Here is a 14,566-nt window from a genome sequence, read left to right as displayed (position 1 = left end):
GGCAACACTAAAGCTCATCCAGTCCAACCTCTCTGCAGTCAGCAGGGATATCCTCTGCTAGGTCAGGTTGTCCAGAGCAACCTGGTGTTTATTCATGTTGTTATTTCTGGGTTTAAATGTGCTTTCAAATTAAATATGGAGGGGGGGGGAAGAAACCAAACACCACCTCAAACTCACCTCATTCCCTCAATCAGTATTTTTGCTGTTGGCAAATGAAGGCCAGAGCCAACTTAGGTGCCATAGAATCATAGAATCAGCCAGGTTGGAAAAGACCTCAGAGATCATCAAGTCCAGCCTATGAGCTAATAGCCAACACCTCCTGACAACTAAACCATGGCTCCAAGTGCCACATCCAATCCCCAAGCACCCCACCCAGTCTCTTCCTAAACACCTCCAGGGATGGGGGCTCCACCACCTCTCTGGGCAGCACATTCCAAGGGCCAATTACTCTTCCTGGGAAGAGCTTGGAAGAACTTTCTCCTCACCTCCAGCCTAAACCTCCCCTGGCACAACTTGAGACTGTGTCCTCTTGTTCTGGTGCTGCTTGCCTGGGAGAAGAGACCAACCCCTTCCTGGCTACAACCTCCCTGCAGGGAGTTGGAGAGAGCAAGAAGGTCTCCCCTGAGCCTCCTCTTCTCCAGGCTAAGCAACCCCAGCTCCCTCAGCCTCTCCTCACAGGGCTGTGCTCCAGACCCCTCCCCAGCTTTGTTGCCCTTCTCTGGACACCTTCCAGCAGCTCAATATCCTTCCTAAACTGAGGGGCCCAGACCTGGACACAGGACTCAAGGTGTGGCCTAAGCAGTGCTGAGCACAGGGCAGAATGACCTCCCTGCTCCTGCTGGCCACACTGTCCCTGATGCAGGCCAGGATGCCCCTGGCTCTCACTCAAGTACTCAGAGCTGTATTTTATGTGTTCTTTTTTAGGTGAAGGGGTTATTAAAAGTGCTGCTGCACCTGTGAGCATCTGGAGGACATATTTTATAGCAAATGAATGGAATGAAATTCAGACAGTGAGGAAGATCAATCCACTCTTCCAAGTGATTGCAGTCCTCTTCTTTCTGGAGGTAATTACTGTTGGTATTAATCTGTTATGGTTCACAACCAGAGCATAACAAAAGGATCTGGAGGTCAGTTCTTACATTCTCTGTGATCACAGTGGATGACTTTCAAGTTCACTTGAAAAGATAAAACTTAGTGAAATAAGCATTTTAAAGTCAGTTCTTTTTTCATCACTTATGGGCATGCATCTATGGGCACTGCAATAAGAGCTTTATAACTTAGTGAAATAATTAAGGGGTTTTTCTCATTTAGAATCATAGAAGCACAGAATTGTCAGGGTTGGAAGGGACCTCAAGGCTCAGCCAGTTCCAACCCCCCTGCCATGGCCAGGGACACCTCACACTGCAGCAGGTTGCTCACAGCCACATCCAGCCTGGCTGCAAACACCTCCAGGCAGGAGGCTTCCACCACCTCCCTGGGCAACCTCTGCCAGGCTCTCACCACCCTCATGGGCAACAACTTCTTCCTCACATCCAATCTCAGTCTACCCATTTCTGGTTTTATTTCCATCCCCCCCAGTCCTATCACTCCCTGACACCCTCAGAAGTCCCTCCCCAGCTTTCTTGGAGCCCCCTTCAGATACTGGAAGGCCACAATGAGGTCTCCTGGGAGCCTTCTCCTCTCCAGCCTGCACAGCCCCAACTCCCTCAGTCTGTCTCCATAGCAGAGCAGCTCCAGCCCTCTGCTCATCCTCGTGGCCCTTCTCTGGACACCTTCCAGCACCTCCAGATCCTTCCTGTGCTAGTGGCTCCAGAACTGGCCCCAGAGCTCCAGCTGTGGTCTCAGCAGAGTGGAGCAGAGGGGCAGAATCCCCTCCCTGGCCCTGCTGGCCACACTTCTCTTGCTGCAGCCCAGGCTCTGCTTGGCTCTCTGGGCTGGGAGTGCTCACTGCTGGCTCCTGTTGAACTTCTCCTCCCCCGGCACCCCCAAGGCCTTTTCTTCAGGGCTGCTCTCCAGCCAGTCCCTGCCCAGCCTATATCAGTGCTTGGGATTGCCCTGACCCAGCTGCAGGACCCTGCCCTTGGTCTTGTTGAACCTCATGAGATTGCCCTGGGCCCAGCTCTGCAGCCTGTCCAGGACCCTCTGGATGGATCCTTCCCTCCAGCTGTCAGCTGCACCACACAGCTTGGTGCTGTCAGCAATCCTGCTGAGGGGGCACTCAATGCCACATTTCTGGGTGTATATCTATAGGTCACTGCAATAAAAACTTTAAAACTTAGTGAAATAATTATGTGCAGTTCATTTATTCTTTATTTGGCATGCAGCTGTGGGTCATGGCCACAAACTATCTCAAAAGTGAGGTAAATCATTGTTATTGTTTCCATCTATGGGTATCCATCTATGGCTCATTGCAATAAAAGCTTTTGTAAAGCCCCCAACAAACCAAGCTTAGAGGCCTTTGGTCTGCTTGGGGTTATTTTAATAAGGTCATGAGTTGCCTTAAATGACTCCAACTGATCAATCTCTGTACACACTCCTTTCTTCATGGGCTTGCTGGCTGCCTCCTGGTACAGTGGTTTCATATTCATCTGAACTGAGCTTCCTTGCTGCTAAGCCTGGCCTGCATCAGGAGCAGTGTGGCCAGCAGGAGCAGGGAGGTCATTCTGCCCTGTGATCAGCACTGGTTAGACCACACCTTGAGCAGGGCTGGGCAGCCTTCAGCCAGCCTGCTAGGAGCAGAGCTGGAGATGTTTCAGCATTGAGCTCTCACTCCCTACCCTGCCAGCTGGGCTTTTGCTAACCAGCTGCACAGTCACACAATGGCAGGGGGTGGAAGGGACCTCAGAAGCTCATCCAGCACAACCCCCCTGCAGGATCACCCAGGGCAGGGCACACAGGAACACATCCAGGCAGGTTTTGAGTATCTCCAGAGAGGGAGACCTTGCCACCTTCCCAGGCCTGTATCAGGCTCTGAGTTTGCTTTAGCTACACCTTTCATTATCTGCTCCTCAGGAGGGCATGAGACAGCTTTAATGCCTTGCAGTCTGCAAGTGCTGCTAAAGGCAACTCCTGCTACAGGGAAGTGATTAAATTCATCCAAAACTCTCCTCTCAACACATTCAGGCACTTGGCCCTCTCTCTCCTGGCTGCACACTGCTCTGTTGTGCTTTACCCCTTCAGTACACATTGAGTCCTGTGTCCAGGTCTGGGCTCCTCAATTTAAGGACATTGAGAAGGGCCAGAGAAGGGCAGGGAGGGGTCTGGAGCACAGCCCTGTGAGGAGAGGCTGAGGGAGCTGGGGTTGCTTAGCCTGGAGAAGAGGAGGCTCAGGGGAGACCTTCTTGCTCTCTCCAACTCCCTGAAGGGAGGTTGTAACCAGGTGGGGGTTGGTTTCTTCTCCCAGGCACCCAGCACCAGAACAAGAGGACACAGTCTCAAGCTGTGCCAGGGGAGGTTTAGGCTGGAGGTGAGGAGAAAGTTCTTTTCAGCAAGAGAGACTGGCCATTGGAATGTGCTGCCCAGGGAGGTGGTGGAGTCCCCATCCCTGGAGGTGTTCCAGAGGGGATTGGATGTGGCACTTGGAGCCATGGGTTAGTTGTCAGGAGGGCTTGGGTGACAGCTTGGACTTGATGATCCTTGAGGTCTTTTCCAACCTTACTGATTCTATGTTTCCCTGATTTTTCCCTGCTTTCTGGTAGGATGGATACCACAGCACCATAATGAATCCTACCAATTGTTTCATCTTGTTCTGTTGACTTTCTTCCCTCCTCAGGTGGTGGGGTTTTCAAACCTGGCTTTAATGGATTCCTCTTCCAGTCTTACAAGAAGCAGTGAGAGTTACATTGCTCCCTGGAGCCGCACGTTGAGGTTTGGGGTGTCTGCTGCTCTGTGGCTGGCCATTGCCTTCCTGCAGGTGTGTCACACACAGGAGAGAAAGGATTACCACTGCCAGGGTGCTGCTTGGAAGCTGGAGTGTATCACTTGAGCATCTCCCCTGTGGAGAGAGACTGAGAGCCCTGGGGCTGTTTAGTCTGGAGAAGAGAAGGCTGAGAGGGATCTGATCAATGCCTATCAATATGTGAGGGGTGGGGGTCAAGTGGAGGGGGCCAAGATCTTTTGGGGGGGGCACAGCAATAAGAAAAGGAACAACAGGTTCAGGCTTGAACATAGAAGGTTTCAGTGCAACATGAGGAGAAACCTCTCTGGTGTGAGGGTGGCAGAGCCCTGGGGCAGGCTGCCCAGAGAGGTTGTGGAGTCTCCTTCTCTGGAGACTTTCAAAACAGAGCAGAAAGGGCTGAAACACACCCTGGAGTCCTGTGTCCAGTTCTGGGCCCCTCAGTTTAAGAAGGACATTGAGACACTTGAAGGTGTCCAGAGAAGGGCAACAAAGCTGGGGAGGGGTCTGGAGCACAGCCCTGTGAGGAGAGGCTGAGGGAGCTGGGGTTGCTTAGCCTAGAGAAGAGGAGGCTTAGGGGAGACCTTATTGCTGTCTACAACTACCTGAAGGGAGGTTGTAGCCAGGTGGGGGTTGGTCTCTTCTCCCAGGCAACAAGGGGACACAGTCTCAAGCTGTGCCAGGGGAGGTTTAGACTTGAGGAGAGGAGAAAGTTCTTCACTGAGCGAGTCGTTCGCCATTGGGATGTGCTGCCCAGGGAGGTGGTGGAGTCCCCATCCCTGGAGGTGTTCAAGAGGGGATTGGATGTGGCACTCAGAGCCATGGTTTAGTTGTCAGGAGGTGTTGGGTGATAGGTAACAGAATCATAGAATCAGCCAGGTTGGGGAAGACCTCAGAGATCATCAAGTGCAACCTATTACCTAACACCTACCACCTTGGGGTCTCCACCACCTCCCTGGGCAGCACATTCCAATGGCCAATCTCTCTTGCTGGGAAGAACTTTCTCCTCACTTCCAGCCTAAACCTCCCCTGGCACAGCTTGAGACTGTGTCCTCTTGTTCTGGTGCTGGGTGCCTGGGAGAAGAGACCCAGAGGTTGGACTTGATGATCTGTGAGGTCTTTTCCAACCTTACTGATTCTGTGATCACCTTCGTGGCCTCCTTAGGACCTCCTCCAGCAGGTCCACGTCTCCCTCATGTTGGGGGCCCAGAGCTGGCCACCACACTGCAGGTGGGAAGTGCTTGTTTTGTTCTGAACCATCTTGCAGCATCCTTAAGATCAAAATGAGGAGCAGGTTACTGCTACAACTTCCCTTCATAGGTGAAGGATGTCAGTGCCACTTCACAGAGTCCAGTGCAGTGGTGGCCACTGCAGAAGTCTGTAATTTGTGAGTGTTCAACTGGGATGGAGACTGCTGAACAAAATAACCTTGAATTCCTGTTGCTTTCTTGCAGATTCTGTTTTTTTCTGTGTTCTATGAAAGATTTGTTGAGGACAAGATCAGCCAGTTTGTTGATTTGTGTTGCATGAGCAATGTGAGTATTGCTGTGGCTCTTTTCTAACTCAGCAAGGGGAAAAAAGAGTATCACAGTATAGCAGCAGTAGCAGGCAGGGTGGGAAGGGGCCACAAGGATCATCCAGTTCCAACCCCCCTGCCATGGGCAGGGACACCCCACACTAGATCAGCCTGGCCACAGCCTCATCCAGCCTGGCCTTAAACACCTCCAGGGACAGGGCCTCAACCACCTCCCTGGACAACCCATTCCAGGGCTTCACCACTCTCATGGGGAAGAACTTCCTCCTCACCTCCAGCCTGAATCTCCCCACCTCCAGCTTCATTCCATCCCCCCTAGTCCTATCACTGCCTGAGATCCTGAGCAGTCCCTCCCCAGCCTTCTTGGAGCCCCCTTCAGATACTGGAAGGCCACAATGAGGTCACCTCAGAGCCTTCTCTTCTCCAGACTGAACAGCCCCAACTCCTTCAGTCTGTCCTCACAGGAGAGGTGCTCCAGCCCTCTGCTCATCCTCCTGGCCCTTCTCTGGACACCTTCCAGCACCTCCAGATCCCTCTTGGAATAGGGGCTCCAGAACTGGAGGCAGTACTCCAGGTGGGGTCTCAGCAGAGCTGAGCAGAGGGGGAGAATCCCCTCCCTTGCCCTGCTGGCCACACTTCTCTTGCTGCAGCCCAGGCTCTGCTTGGCTCTCTGGGCTGCAAGTGCACACTGAGAGCTCCTGGTGAGCTTCTCCTCCCTCAGCACCCCCAAGTCTCTCTCCTCAGGGCTGCTTTCCAGCCAGTCCCTGCCCAGCCTGGATTTGTGCCTGGGATTGCCTCCACCCAGCTGCAGGACCCTGCCCTTGGTCTTGTTGAACCTCCTGAGGTTGGCTTGTGCCCACCTCTCCAGCCTGTCCAGCTCCCTCTGGATGGATCCCTTCCCTCCAGCCTGTCTGCTGCACCACACAGCTTGGTGCCATCAGCAACCCTGCTGAGGCTGCACTCAATGCCACTGTCCCTGGCACCCACAAAGGTGTTGAACAAGCCTGGTGCCAGGACTGATCCCTGAGGGACTCTGCTTGTCCCTGGCCTCCCCTGGGACATGGACCCATGGACAGCCACTCTTTGGCCATCAAGCCAGCTCTGTATCCATCTAGTGGTCACCCATCAACCCCATGTGTCACCAGCCTGGAGAGCAGTTTGGAGACTGGTGATTCCTTTAAGTTAATCAGAGGCCACTACCTAGCAGCCACAGTCAGGAGGTTGTAGCCAGGTGGGGGTTGGTCTCTTCTCCCAGGCAACCAGCACCAGAAGAAGAGGACACAGCTTCAAGCTGTGCCAGGGGAAGTTTAGGCTGGAGGTGAGGAGAAAGTTCTTCCCAGACAGAGAAATTGGCCATTGGAATGTGCTGCCCAGGGAGGTGGTGGAGTCACCATCCCTGGAGGTGTTCAAGAAGGGATTGGATGTGGCACTTGGAGCCATGGTTTAGTTGCCAGGAGGTGTTGGGTGTCAGGTTGGACTTGATGATCTCTGAGCTCTGTTCCAACCTTATTGCTTCTATGATTCTAGGATCTTTCTGTCCTTGTTTTGGTGGATGCCTGCTTTGTGTGTGCAGAAGGGCTGGTCCTGCTGATCCCTGCTGTGAATTCAACAGTTCCACCACAGGGTGGTAACCTTTCAATTAGAGGAGCCTCTTCTTCCTCCATCTCTTGCAGATTTCAGTCTTCCTCCTGTCACACAGCTGCTTTGGGTACTACATCCATGGGCGCTCGGTGCATGGGCATGCAGATACCAACATGGAAGAGATGAATCTGAACCTAAAGAGGGAAGCAGTAAGTAACAGGATCAATGCTGGCACCTGCTCCAGACATTTAGTTGTGTAAATCAAAAGCCCCACACCTTTGCCTCATGGAGCAGGCTGCCCAGGGAGGGTGTGGAGTCTCCTTCTCTGCAGACATTCACACCCTGCCTGGATGTGTTCCTGTGCAGCCTGCCCTAGCTTCAGAATTGACCAGGCTGGAAAAGGCCTTCAAGATCATCAGTCCAACCTATCACCCAGCACCATCTCATCCACTGGACCATGGCACCAAGTGCCTCAGCCAGGCTCTTCCTGTGTTGATCCAGTGATGGTGATGCCACCGCCTCCCTGGGCAGCACATCCCAATGGCCAATCTCTCTTGCTGGGAAGAACTTCCTCCTAACATCCAGCCCAAACCTCCCCTGCTGCAGCTTGATCCTGCTCAGGCAGAGGGGCTGCCCTGGATGGTATCTGGAGGTCCCTTCTAACCCCTAACATTCTGTGATTCTGTGACTTTTAGTCTGGAAAACTGCCAAGTGAAGGGGGAAAAGAGCAAGCTGAGCTGGGATCTCATCAATGCTTATCAATACTTGAAGGCTGGGTCTCAGGAGGCTGGGGCCAGGCTTTTTTCACTGCTGCCCAGTGACAGGGCAAGGGGGAATGGGCACAAACTGGAGCATTAGAAGTTCCATCTAAACATGAGGAGGAACTTCTTTAATCTAGAGGTGATGGAGCACTGGAGCAGGATGCCCAGAAAGGTCCTGGAGTCTGCTCTGGAGACACTCAAAACCTGCCTGGATGTATTCCTGTGTGACCTTCTTTAAGGGAAGCTGCTCTGGCAGGGGGGTTGGACTGGCTGATCTGTGAATCTGTAATGAGCTGCACACAGGTGAAAGGAGAATCTGACGTGGTCACAGCGGGGCTCAGGATTTCTGGCCCTAAGAAGATCTTGGCTGTAGCTGAATGGAGAGTGCAGTGGAGCCATTAAGTGCTATGTGTATATGAAAGAGAGGAAGTTAAAAGCTGTGGGGGTTTTATTTATTGTTGGGGGTATTTGGGGATGAAATTAATCATAGAATCAGAGAATTGTCAGGGCTGGAAGGGACCTCAAGGCTCAGCCAGGTCCAAGCCCCCTGCCATGGCCAGGGACTCCTCACACTACAGCAGGTTGCTCACAGCCACATCCAGCCTGGCTGCAAACACCTCCCTGGGCAGCCTGTGCCAGGCTCTCACCACCCTCATGGGGAACAACTTCTTCCTCACATCCAATCTCAATCTCCCCATTTCTAGTTTTGCTCCATCCCCCCCAGTCCTATCACTCCCTGACACCCTCAAAAGTCCCTCCCCAGCTTTCCTGTAGCCCCCTGCAGATCCTGGAAGGCCACAATACAGTTTCCTCAGAGCCTTCTCTTCTCCAGACTGAATAATGTTCACTTCCAATTGCTTTCCTTGTGCAGGAGAACCTCTGCAGTCAGAGGGGTTTGCTGCCCAACACGGAGTGCCAGACGTTTCAGGTCTCCCTCTCACGGAGGATGAGGCTGCACTACGACAGGATCCATGAAGCCCTCACCAGGGTGAGCCACAGCTCTCTCTCCTCTAACTCTCATTGGACATATGGACATTTCCCATTCAAGTCATGCTGGTGTGGTCTTCCAGAAACGTGGTCCTGCCAGGCTTGTGGACCCCTCAGCAAACACTTTTGAGCAGAGCACAAGGGCGTACAACACCATGAACAAGTTCCTGGGATCCTTCATCGATCACGTACGTACGTCCAGCGGCTGAGGGAGGGAAGAGGGGCTGACACTGAGCAGAGACTGACAATTCTAACAGCTGAGAGAGTAACACAGAGGTGCTTGAAGACCTGGTGACTCCATGTCAGTCACAGAATCACAAAATGGCTTGGAAGGGACCTCTGAGGTCACCGACTCCAACCCCCCCTGCCATGGGCAAGGGCACCTCTCAACTAGACTCAGCTGCTCAAGGCCTCATCCAACCTGGCCTTGAACACCCCCAGGGAGGAGGAAGCCACAGCCTTCCTGTGCCAGTGTCACAGCATCCTCAGGCTGAAGAACTTCCTCAGCTCCAGCCTCACCCTGCCCTCCCTCAGCTTCAAACCATTCCCCCTTGTCCTGTCTCCAGACACCCTCAGGAACAGTCCCTCTGCAGCCTTCCTCTAGGATCCCTTCAGCTATTGGAAGGCAGCTCTGAGGTTCCCTCAGAGTCTTCTCTTCCCCAGGCTGAACACCCCCAGCTCCCCCAGCCTGTCCTCACAGCAGAGCTGCTCCAGCCCTTGGATCATCTTTGTGGCCTCCTCTGGACTCCCTCCAGCAGCTCTGTGTCCTTCTCCTGCTGGGGACAGCAGAACTGGGGGCAGGATTGGAGGTGGGGTCTCAGCAGCAGCTAGAAGAGTGCTTCATCAAAAGCATCAATCTGAGGTGCAGCCCAGCAGTGCAGCCTGCCCTTCAACATGCCAACTGCTTTCTTTCTTCTGTCCTTCATTTTTGTCTTGAAACAGACCAGTGAGGGGTTTTTTTTGCCAATCTTAAGGTCTTTCTTTCCATTCCACTCTCTCTAATGAGTACTTTCTCTTTGAAATCATAAACCAAGGAGTCTTTTTTTGGGGGGGGGGGGGCTTGTCTTTGCCTTTTCTTTTAGGTTCACAAAGAGCTGGATTATGTTGTGAAGGATAAGCTGCTGCTGGAACGGATCCTTGGCATGGAGTTCATGGAGCCACTGGATAAAAGTCTATTTTACAATGGTAAAAGAACCAGCCCTGTGTGGCCTGCTCTCTCTCTGTGCTGCCAGAAGCATGGAGGTGTCTGTGCAGATTTCTCCCCCAGGATTTGCAGCCTGAAGTGGGGCTTTACAGCAGGAGGGGTCATTACATGAATGCTGCCGAGGGAGGTGGTTAAGAGGAGACTTGCAGGTTAAAGAAATGCTGCTAAGAGCAGGAAGTGCTCCTCTGAATTGCTCCCCACATCCAACAGCCACTTTGTAGCTAGAAAGAAGAGCTACAACATTTCATCAGCTCCAGGCTTTGGGGTTTTTTAATACAGAACCATATTTCCTGTGAAACAAAGCCCCAGGGAGGAGGCAGCCACAGCCTCCCTGGGCAGCCTAGTCCAGAGTCTCACCACCCTCACGCTGAAGAACTTCTTCCTCAGCTCCAGTCTCACCCTGCTCTCCCTCAGCTTCAAACCATTCCCCCTTGGCCTGTCTCTAGACACCCTCAGGAAAAGTCCCTCTGCAGCCTTCCTGGAGGATCCCTTCAGCTATTGGAAGGCAGCTCCAAGGTCCCCCCAGAGTCTTCTCTTCTCCAGGCTGAACACCCCCAGCTCCCTCAGCCTGTCCTCATAGCAGAGCTGCTCCAGCCCTTGGATCATCTTTGGGGCCTCCTCTGGCCTCACTCCAGCAGCTCTGTGTCCTTCTTCTGCTGGGGACAGCAGAACTGGGGGCAGGATTGGAGGGGGGGTCTCAGCAGAGCAGAGCCAAGGGGCAGAATCCCCTCTCTTGTTCTTGTTCAAAGCAGCTTTGTTAAAACAGCCCAATGGAGATTTCAGGAGTGAAGAAAAGCTGCCTGTGGCAGGAGGGCTTTGGCTGTGCTGTTCTGCCAGGACTGAGCCATTTTGGAGCAGAAAAATGTTGAGTCCTAAGGACTTAGTTCAGTTTAAATCAAATGGATGACCTCAGCAGCTCTTCTGATGCTGTAGCATCAGAAGCCTTGACTAGCTCTTGCTCAGACTTCCCTTTGTCTTCTGAGCTTCCTCAGTGTGGTAGTTTCAGGCTATGCCTTTAAAATGTTTCACAGATCTTGATCAGAAAAGCAGTAAAATGTAAGTGAATCACTGCTGGGTGTGAAAGGGAAAGCAAAGGTAACCCTGAACAATCCCACTGGAGACAGATCTACCATAAGACTGGTACATAAGATTCTCCTCTCCTCTCCCTCTCCTCTCCCTCTCCCTCTCCCTCTCCCTCTCCCTCTCCCTCTCCCTCTCCCTCTCCCTCTCCCTCTCCCTCTCCCTCTCCCTCTCCCTCTCCCTCTCCCTCTCCCTCTCCCTCTCCCTCTCCCTCTCCCTCTCCCTCTCCCTCTCCCTCTCCCTCTCCCTCTCCCTCTCCCTCTCCCTCTCCTCTCCCCTCTCCCTCTTCTCTCCCTCCCCTCTGAACCTCTCTTTGCTCTGGAATGATACTAACTCACTTCTGCTTGACCTTGGCTGCATTGTTGTGCTATTAACTTCTCTGCTCCTCTCTCCTTTCTTTTGTACAGGGGGTTAGGGGGGTCAGGGAAGGAGAAGTTAGTCAAAGACCAGGGGGGTTCTTGTGGTGTCAATCTTGTACCTCCTGTGTATGCTGCACATCTTCCTTGCATTCCATTGCAGGTTGTGGTTCTGCCTGTAACTCCTGCTTCCATTTGCTTCCAGCTGAGCTGGGCTGGCAAAGTGAATGCTGGGGGAGACATTTCAGCCCCCCACAGTCAGCAGGGACTTGCTGCCCCCCCCCAAAGCTGAAGCTCAGAGGAGTGTGAGTTTCTCAGGCCTTGTTTCCTCCCTGCAGATGAAGGGCAGTCTTTCACTGACGTGCTCTACTATGGCAACGAGACCACCATGCTCATCTTCGACCTCCTCTTCTTCTCCGTGGTGGACCTGGCTTCCCAGAGTTTTGTGCTGGCAGCTATTGTCACATACCTGCAGCAAGAGGTAAACTTCAGCTGAGCAGCAGAGGCATGTTTTCTTCAAGATGGAATTGGAGGGAAGTGTACCTAGGTTTGCAGTTCATAAGGATACAGTTCTGGTGGCTCCAGCAGCAGAGGGGGAGGGGGCCGAGTGAAGGCCACAAAGATGATCAGAGAGATGGAAAACCTCCCCTGTGGGGACAGACTGGGGGAGCTGGGGCTGCCAGCCTAGGGAAGAGAAGGCTCCAGGAAGACCTTACACCAGCCTTCCAGTGCCTGAAAGGGGATACAAGAAAGCCAGGAAGGGACTTTCTATAAGGGCTTGTAGTGCTAGGATGAGGGGGAATGGATTGAAGCTTGAGGAGGGCAGACTGAGACTGGAGATCAGGAGGAAATTCTTTAGAGTGAGGGTGCTGAGACACTGGCACAGGTTGCCCAGGGAGGCTGTGGATGTTCCCTCCCTGGAGGTGTTCAAGGACAGGTTGGATGAGGCCTTGAGCAGCCTGGGCTGGGGGGAGGTGTCCCTGCCCATGGCACTGGGGTTGGAACTGCCTGATCCTTAAGGTCCCTTCCAGGCCAAGCCACCCTATGGATCTATGACTAAGTTAACCTTAGGGGTGACAGGTTCATTGAGAGGTTGTACAACAGTTTCAAGCTATTGTTCTGTTGTCAAACAGGCTTGTGAGAGATTCATTTTACTCCCATCCCAGTCATGAATAGAAGAGGCTCCAGAAGCCACAAATACCCACAAATAAAATTAATCACACTTCATTCTGTCCCATTGCAGCAGGGAATCCACTAGATGGATACAGAGCTGGCTTGGTGGCCAAAGAGTGGCTGTCCATGGGTCCATGTCCCAGTGGAGGCCAGGGACAAGCAGAGTCCCTCAAGGATCAGTCCTGGCACCAGGCTTGTTCAACACCTTTGTGGGTGCCATGGACAGTGGCATTGAGTGCAGCCTCAGCAGGTTTGCTGATGGCACCAAGCTGTGTGGGGCAGCAGACAGGCTGGAGGGAAGGGATCCATCCAGAGGGACCTGGACAGGCTGGAGAGGTGGGCACAAGCCAACCTCAGGAGGTTCAACAAGACCAAGGGCAGGGTCCTGCAGCTGGGTGGAGGCAATGCCAGGCACAAATCCAGGCTGGGCAGGGACTGGCTGGAAAGCAGCCCTGAGGAGAGAGACTTGGGGGTGCTGGGGGAGGAGAAGCTCACCAGGAGCTCTCAGTGTGCACTGGCAGCCCAGAAAGCCAATCAGAGCCTGGGCTGCAGCAAGAGAAGTGTGGCCAGCAGGGCAAGGGAGGGGATTCTCCCCCTCTGCTCAGCTCTGGTGAGACCCCACCTGGAGTCCTGCCTCCAGTTCTGGAGCCCCTATTGCAAGAGGGATCTGGAGGTGCTGGAAGGTGTCCAGAGAAGGGCCAGGAGGATGAGCAGAGGGCTGGAGCACCTCTCCTGTGAGGACAGACTGAAGGAGTTGGGGCTGTTCAGTCTGGAGAAGAGAAGGCTCTGAGGTGACCTCATTGTGGCCTTCCAGTATCTGAAGGGGGCTCCAAGAAGGCTGGGGAGGGACTGCTCAGGATCTCAGGGAGTGATAGGACTGGGGGGAATGGAATGAAGCTGGAGGTGGGGAGATTCAGGCTGGAGGTGAGGAGGAAGTTCTTCCCCATGAGAGTGGTGAAGCCCTGGAATGGGTTGTCCAGGGAGGTGGTTGAGGCCCCATCCCTGGAGGTGTTTAAGGCCAGGCTGGATGAGGCTCTGGCCAGGCTGATCTAGTGTGGGGTGTCCCTGCCCATGGCAGGGGGCTTGGAACTAGATGATCCTTGTGGTCCCTTCCCACCCTGCCTGATACTGTGAGACTGTGATACTATGAAGGATACTGGGAAGGGTTCCCAAAAGACTCAGGGCAGTTGAGAACCTAATCCATTCCATTTATTTATGATACAGAGACAGTGTGGAGTCCCTCTTTTGCATGATGCATGCACACAGCACTCCCTGAAGGCTCCCTGTGCCCACTCCTTTGGGGGCTTTCTCTTCCTCTCAGGTGTTTCGCTTCATCCGCAACGCGCTGGGGCAGAAGAATTTGGCAGCCAAAACCTTGGTGGACCAAAGGTTTCTCATCTGATTCAGAAGATGATGGAAAAGCCTTGCTGAGGAGTTAATCATGGGAATGATCTCCCTGATCACAACAGAAAAATAAATCACAGAACCCATCTGTCTGGAAGAGACCCTGAGGATCATCCAGTCCAGCATCTCTGCCTGAGCAGCTGTAGTGCCCTTCGGTGGGGCATTTGGAATGGGTTGGGGTTCTGCTGCTGTGTGCTCTTCAGCTTCATTTCTGTGTGTATTTGCAAATAGGTTTTCTAGTTTGTGAACACTAAGCCACGGGGCTTGGAAAGGAAAATGTGTGTGGCTGGCTGCTCAGAGCTTGAGAGGAGCCCTGAAGAAAGAGACTTGGGGGTGTTGATTGCTGAGCAGCTCCCCGGCAGCCAGCAGTGCCCTCAGGCAGCCCAGCAGGCAGCTGTGTGCTGGGCTGCAGCCAGAGCAGTGTGGGCAGCAGGGCAGGAGAGGGGATCCTGCCCCTTGACTCTGCTCTGCTGAGACCTCACCTCCAGTTCTGGTGCCCCCAGCAGAAGGAGGACACAGAGCTGCTGGAGTGAGGCCAGAGGAGGCCACAAGGATGATCCCAGGGCTGGAGCAGCTCTGCTGTGAGCACAG

The 14,566-nt window shown here is 53.4% G+C and overlaps 1 protein-coding gene across 1 annotated transcript in view; it reads left to right on the top strand.

Moving 5' to 3' along the window:
- TMEM67 (transmembrane protein 67) overlaps positions 1 to 14,222 on the top strand; it is a 52,669-nt gene extending 38,447 nt beyond the window's left edge. The window contains exons 20-28 of the mRNA XM_009902944.2: positions 925 to 1,064; positions 3,773 to 3,913; positions 5,350 to 5,430; positions 7,103 to 7,219; positions 8,643 to 8,759; positions 8,842 to 8,946; positions 9,841 to 9,943; positions 11,737 to 11,879; positions 13,893 to 14,222. Of these exons, the coding sequence (XP_009901246.2) occupies positions 925 to 1,064; positions 3,773 to 3,913; positions 5,350 to 5,430; positions 7,103 to 7,219; positions 8,643 to 8,759; positions 8,842 to 8,946; positions 9,841 to 9,943; positions 11,737 to 11,879; positions 13,893 to 13,973 (1,028 nt within the window). The 3' untranslated portion in view covers positions 13,974 to 14,222. The remainder of the gene's footprint in view (positions 1 to 924; positions 1,065 to 3,772; positions 3,914 to 5,349; positions 5,431 to 7,102; positions 7,220 to 8,642; positions 8,760 to 8,841; positions 8,947 to 9,840; positions 9,944 to 11,736; positions 11,880 to 13,892) is intronic.
- Positions 14,223 to 14,566: the final 344 nt, after the last annotated feature.

The sequence above is a fragment of the Dryobates pubescens genome, chromosome 14, assembly GCF_014839835.1.
Source record: "Dryobates pubescens isolate bDryPub1 chromosome 14, bDryPub1.pri, whole genome shotgun sequence".
Classification (NCBI taxonomy): Eukaryota; Metazoa; Chordata; class Aves; order Piciformes; family Picidae; genus Dryobates; species Dryobates pubescens.
Note: the sequence above shows the minus strand (reverse complement) of the source record. Positions and strands in the feature narration are given on the sequence as shown.